General features: G+C 39.6%; 1 protein-coding gene across 3 annotated transcripts; it reads left to right on the top strand.

The window, feature by feature from the left end:
- The first annotated feature begins 32 nt into the window (after positions 1–32).
- slc66a1 (solute carrier family 66 member 1) lies at positions 33–6,304 on the top strand. Of its 3 annotated transcripts, none has more exons than XM_081707377.1 (8): positions 33–161; positions 1,140–1,321; positions 1,746–1,875; positions 2,111–2,198; positions 2,813–2,967; positions 3,295–3,387; positions 3,680–3,865; positions 5,584–6,304. In XM_081707377.1, the coding sequence occupies exons 2-8, from the start codon at positions 1,143–1,145 to the stop codon at positions 5,668–5,670; spliced, it is 918 nt and encodes a 305-aa protein (XP_081563503.1). In that variant the 5' UTR covers positions 33–161; positions 1,140–1,142; the 3' UTR covers positions 5,671–6,304. The 3 variants fall into 3 exon arrangements, with proteins under 3 accessions (XP_081563503.1, XP_026865775.2, XP_026865774.2); XM_027009974.3 differs by having other exon boundaries at positions 59–245; XM_027009973.3 differs by lacking the exon at positions 33–161 and adding an exon at positions 720–1,020.
- The last annotated feature ends 92 nt before the right edge of the window (positions 6,305–6,396 follow it).

Here is a 6,396-nt window from a genome sequence, read left to right as displayed (position 1 = left end):
ACAGTCGTGTTACTTAATGATAAACGTGACGTGATCAGAGTTGAACATCTTCCCCTCGTCTAGCGGTTAATGATTTCCTTTATGCTGAATTGTCAAGTCTTTAGGTCAGATGAGAGCGGTCAGCTGATGTCTAGATCTGAAGAGACGTAACCTCGCCTAAGGTGCTCAAAGAAAAGATTTATCTATTAAATCTTAATTATCGCTGGTCTTTACCTTATATGCTAACAAGACTTCCTGGGTCTTAGGTAAGGTCTCTTGTATTTCAGTTATCTGCGGTGGAGATATGATTTATAATTTAACTTGCTGCTTGATCGATGTAAGGAGACTCCAACTAAATAGTGAAACTAACTCAACTAACTAGTGAAAAGTGGATCAAGCACAGAAAATGTGAAGCGATTCTATAGGGGAGAGTTAGATTTTTAAGTTGTTTAATTTTGACACAGCGTAAGCTAACGGCTAACATTTTTAACGAGAAAGATATTTCTTGGTGAAGTGAAATCGCAGAACACTGCTATTATTGCTAGCTTAGCTAACCTAGTTACTAGATGGCTTAGTTATTTTTATCTGAACAAATGATCAAGTGTTATAATTATAAATATTGATGTCTTCAATAAAAACATAAAAGCAAACAAAAAACAACAACAACTGCTAGGTAGTAAATAGGTGGTAAAATGCCGGTGGGGTTCCTGTTTCGTACTGATGACGTGAATCCAACCGTAGTTCTGTCAGAAACTCAACCTTGTTTTGTTCCCTTGTTTTGTGCTTTGCTGTAGGACATTGGACTTAGTCACTTAACTAACCGTAGCTTATTTATTTTCATTTTTGGCAGCATCTGCCTGTTTCATGTAATATCATTTTAAGCCGATCGTCGTCTAGATCGAGTTGTTTTTTTTTTTTTTTTTTTTTTTTAAAGGACTCTTACCTGTGAGTCCTGCGGCTAAATCTTCCTTAGCTGGCGTCAAATAGCTAACGCTAGTTAGCGTTAGCTAGATAAAGAGGATTTATACACAGGACTCGACGGTAAGAATGCTGTGTCAGGTTTAGATTTTACCCTTAGAATATCAAACGGTGAATTAAGCGAATTAGCCCATAGCTTTCTTGTATTTACCAACACTATTGCTTGTCCTTTTTCCATTTAGGCAATGTCGGATGCAATCCGTTTTCGCCAGTCCAGTGGAGATGGAAACTTAAGTTCTCTCTGCCCCAACGGTACTGAATGGATTTGGCACGGACTTGGGGAATGTGTCCGAGATGCCAGGGATATAGCCAGCGTGATTCTGGGACTATTGTCCTTGGTCTGCTTTATGGTGTCCTCTCTTCCGTAAGTATTCCCTCTTTTAACGTCCATCCATATACATATAGCGCTAAATAAATAAATAAATAAATAAATAAATAAACAAACAAGCAAACATAGATAGATAGATAGATAGATAGATAGATAGATAGATAGATAGATAGATAGATAGATAAATAAATAAATCTCTTCAAAACTGTAGTAAAGTACACAGTTTCCAAGGAAACAGAACATTTTGGACGGAGGTCCTTCATCAGCTGTACAAGAAAAGTGCTTCTATGTCTATATATATATATAAACAGTCTATGGCTCAGCCTCTGTGCTACTGAAAACAAATTTTGTTTATGGACAATAATGGTCTGCCTGTTTGTTGATAGTAAAGATACCAACATGTTTTACTGGTAGGAATATTGCAGCCAACCTAAACAGCTACCCTTTCAATTGCTTCCAGGCAGTACTACAGGTCCTGTAAGACTGGGAATATGGACAGCGCTTTGTCTATTTTTTTCCTGTTGCTGTGGCTAGCAGGTGACACTTGTAATCTTATTGGCTCTGTCTTGGCTGAACAGCTTCCTCTTCAGGTAATGGACAGATGTTTACATTGATGTTTTTAGTCTTGATTAAAGGCTTTGGAATAACCTTTGCCTTTGGTCTCTCTCATTGGTTGGGGTGGAACTTATTGACGAGAGCATCTTGGGAAAACATAACCTCTAAACTTTTTTTTTTTAAACCTCTAAACATGAACAGTCAGCATGTAGCTGTTTTTCTCTTTAAACTTGTTTCTTGATTTGCCCATTTTAATATATCTTGTTCCAGATATACACTGCGGTGTACTATGTCTTCGCTGACCTTTTGATGTTGAGCATGTATTTCTACTATTCGACGAAGAACAGACTTGCTATCCGTGAGTCACCTGTGCATATCTTCTAATGCTGCTTTAAAAAAAATAATGAATAAAAAATCCTGTGCATTTACTGATTAAGAGCATTAATGTTCTAAACTTAATGTTCTAAACTTCTCTCAGAAGACCATTTAAACTTTAAAAATGTTAAATATGCCTTCTGTTGTTATCAGATATGACTAAGTTAGGTAGCCGTTTTTTAAGTTTGTTTGCTTTTGCAATAACATAAATCACAGACAAATGAATACGTCACAGGCTACAAGTTCTGCACAGTCATCTGGTTTAGGCATCCGTCTTTCTCCTTATATAATGACCTTGAGTTATTAGTATTCTTCCCTGACTCAGATTCACAATAATCACTGGGTTGATATTATGGCTTTCCTACAAAGTATTTAAGGCCACAGCTCCAACTCACTACTGTATATAGTGAATTATAGATAAATGTAGCAGAGTGCATTAACTCAAGTTTGATAGCTAATCACTGCCCTGCAGAACAGGGGATCTGTGCAATGGTTGTCACCCTGACAGCTTTGGTGCCCAGTGTCTGATCAGTGCATTCTAGCGATGATGACTAATGGCTGTAACTCTGAGCGCTGATACTCCTCTTTGCTGTTTAGACAGAAACAGAAGGTTGATGAATGTTGCTGGGGTGCTGTGCGGGCTTGGAATCTCGGCATCTATGCTGCAGCTTTCCCCTGCCCCTGCCCCTGGTCCTGGTCATGCTTCTGGCCCTCACCGAACTCTGCTGTCTCTGGATCAACAAGCCATAGAGGTGAATGGAGCAAATACTCCCTGGTTATATTTGTTTTCTAGAGAAACTAATTTAATTGTTTGTGTGTGTGTATTTCAAATGGATTGAACTCTTGCAATCAGTAGTTAGGAATTAATTAATTATGGCCACCAGCCCTTTTGTGACATCATTGTCCATAATGGTACAGTTTTATTTTGTTAAGTTCATGGGTTAGTTGAAAATTAAACTGGAGAATCTCAAGGCCTTTAGAAGGAGTATTTAGTCCTGGCTTAGGCTTCATGACAGCTGCTCTTCAGGTGTTCTCTTAGTAAACCAGTCCTTCACGTATTCACTTGCTGTGCTGCTCAGGCTTTCAGCACTAAAGAGACCATCGGCTTTGTGATCGGCTCTTTTTCTTCACTACTCTACCTGTCCTCCAGGTTGCCACAGATCTACACAAATGTAAGTTGGAAGTCAGAATCTTTCTTGTGTATGTCTAATTATGACTTCAGTGTACTCGAGTCATTTTGAGAACAATGATTATGGTTTTTGTTCTTGTTGTTGTTTTTTGCTGCAACTTAATTACCTGCCCTTCCTTTTTCTTTCAAATTCTTCAGTCATGCAGCTTTGCTGTGTGTCTCAGTGCCTTTGCGCAGAGTGTCCATGTTTGGGGGCCCTTAAGAGCTGTTTCTCAGACTTCAGTGGTGTCTCCCTCCAGAGCACTCTGAAGAACTCTCACCCTCTCTCTCCACAGTTTCGGAGGAAGTCAACAGAAGGCGTGTCATACTTCCTGTTTGCGCTGGTGATTCTAGGCAACTCCACCTACGGGCTGAGCGTGCTCGTAAAGAACCCTGATGAGGGTCACAGCGAGAGCAGCTACATTGTCCACCACCTGCCATGGCTCATTGGCAGCCTGGGCACTCTCTTTCTTGACCTTGTGGTATCCTTTTACACCCTATAACATGCAAGAATGTCCTTGTGCATATGTGTGTGGTTTCAAATTGACATTTCAACCCAACTAGGTCTTTCCACAAGAGAAGAGTGCTGCAGCTTTGTACAACCTGGTAAAATAGGAATGAGGAGTTCATGACATGGCTGCAACAGCTGACACCGCATGCATTAAATATATGACTAATTTTACAATTAATCTGCTTTGGTCACCTACCAGGCTCGTCATTTTTCAAACCGGCTGGTGCTGTTTGAATTGGCATCTGCTGTAATAAATCCTGTGTTTGGCTCTGTTAGGTGGTGTTCTCAGACAGAGATTCGCTTTAGTGATCATTTAAAATGGCACAGTTGTGTTTTTGCATGCCACACACTTTGCTTTTTATGTGCCTGGCTCCAGGCAGTCTAAAGTAAAGAAAAATGTTGGCAGTGGCATAGTAGTATTATAGGTTTGATGTCCACGAAGCCTGGCTAATCTTAGGTTGGTTTCTTTGCAGTCCTGGGCTCACTTTTATAATTATTTTTGAAATGAGTGACGCATGTTGTGCGATCCTGGCATCTTTTGCATACTGGAAAATTTTATTTTGGTCACATAATGCATATAGCATACTGAGTTGGAACCCAGTCAGTATGTGAATAATATGTAGTAGGCTATTTTGTACACAGGCTAAGTTAAAAATAGCTTACTATATACTGTATTTTGCATACTGGTCTCCATAGTAGCATTCAGTATGTGAAAAACCCAAACCAAGGTGAAGATGAAGGTTCTGCCCACTTGTGGAAGCTTTTTCACCACTGTTGCATGACAGGATGCAGTACACTACAAAGATGGCTCTGCTCGCGTACTGGAATATTGGGCTGGAGTAGCACCTAATCCAGGTATCTTGTGCGTACTGGAAAAATCTATATTTGTCGCATTCTAAATATGCCATGGTGATTTGGGGCACAATCAGTACACGAGCAGTACATTTCGAACACAGACCGTGTCTTTGGACTGCCTGCTGTATTTCAGAACATGCTCGTCAAACTTGTCATCTCAGGGTGCCTGGAGTGTCAGAAAGCTTGCAGGTTGCATAAAAAATGACATGAAGAAGCAATGAGCAAAACACTTAAATGCATTTAAAAAAGGAACAAAAAGGTTTTCCATGCCTACTTTGTCATGTACCATAATTCACTCTATGTGAATGCCTGTGATTTGTGAGGCTTCATAAGCAACTAATACATCACAAGACTTAGTGAGAATATACAAGATAATTAGTGTTTAGTACAGTCACATATAACAAGGTTCTGTGATTCCTAAGAGTGCTTGGACAGCTTTACTTGCTGTCTTACTAGAAGTGCCGTTTTTTTGTGATGCGGCAAACCTAAGGCATACATTTTGTAGTATTTGGCAGATGCTCTCCTCCAGAGTGACTTTTGTATTTATCACTCCCACAGTATGTGTGCTCTCAGAGAATCCAACCCTTGACTTTGGTGTCACTGGCACCATGACAATGTCGTAATTGTAAAGAATAAAAAAGTTAATAAACAATAATACATTTTTTATTTGTTACTGAGAAATGAGATGAAATTTGATTGGGTGTGTTTTACAAGAGTTTTGATGCGTGTCATCCTTGCTTGATGGAGATCCATTCGTGTGTGTGTGTGTGTGTGTGTGAGACATTGGCCGCACTTTGCCAGTGCTTGCTGTTGCCCTCGACTCCCTCTCCTCAGATATCTGTGCAGTTTGTGAGGTACAGAAAGCCTTCACAGGAGAGCCACCAGGGAGATGAAGAGGCTGCCGCCCTCCTTTCCAGCTGAATCTCCGCGTACCTCGTTGGCTGCGTACAGGCAGCTGACCCCCTGGCGACCTCTACGCTCACGTTCCTCATACTCGAGCACTAATGTCCATTACCAGTTTACTCTTCCCATTTGTGGTTTTCCCATAAGTTGTATATTATTGGAGGGTATTTGTATGACTTGAAGCTGTGTAAGACTGCTACTGTAATGATTGCTGAATTGATTCAAAATCCAAGGCCAAGGAGACCTTCTATACACATCTGTCTTGTATTGGTGTTTCATGTTTTGCACAAAACCTTTTATTCCCACTATTTACAACAATAGTGCAATATGTTTGTTTACAAGAACAATGGTGCCTTCTCAAGGATGTGGAAAAGTCATATGCCCTGTTAAAGATCACGTCTTCTTTGTCGTTATGACTGAGTACTGTTAGCAATGCTTGTTTAGTCAGTGGGTTTTAATTACCATTGAAAGCTTAAATTTTGGCCTTTTAGATTTTTCTTTTTTTTGTCATCTTGACTTTTTTTGTAACTTTAAAATTAAAATTAGTTTATTTTTATAATAATTGTGTCTAGTTTAAAATGAATTGTCTTGTTCTGTCATACATCAGTGAAAGCTGCTCTATGAATTTTACTAAAGATATTTTTGCAGCTGAGCCTCCTGGATGTGGTGTCCTTCATTACGTTTCTCTGAATGACGTCTGGTCAGCAAAAGATTTCTATTGCCACAAAACCATCTTCTGTTTCA

The sequence above is a fragment of the Electrophorus electricus genome, chromosome 25 (genome assembly GCF_041902795.1).
Source record: "Electrophorus electricus isolate QZ-2024a chromosome 25, ASM4190279v1, whole genome shotgun sequence".
Lineage (NCBI taxonomy): Eukaryota > Metazoa > Chordata > Actinopteri > Gymnotiformes > Gymnotidae > Electrophorus > Electrophorus electricus.
This window is presented reverse-complemented; position numbering and strand designations above follow the sequence as displayed.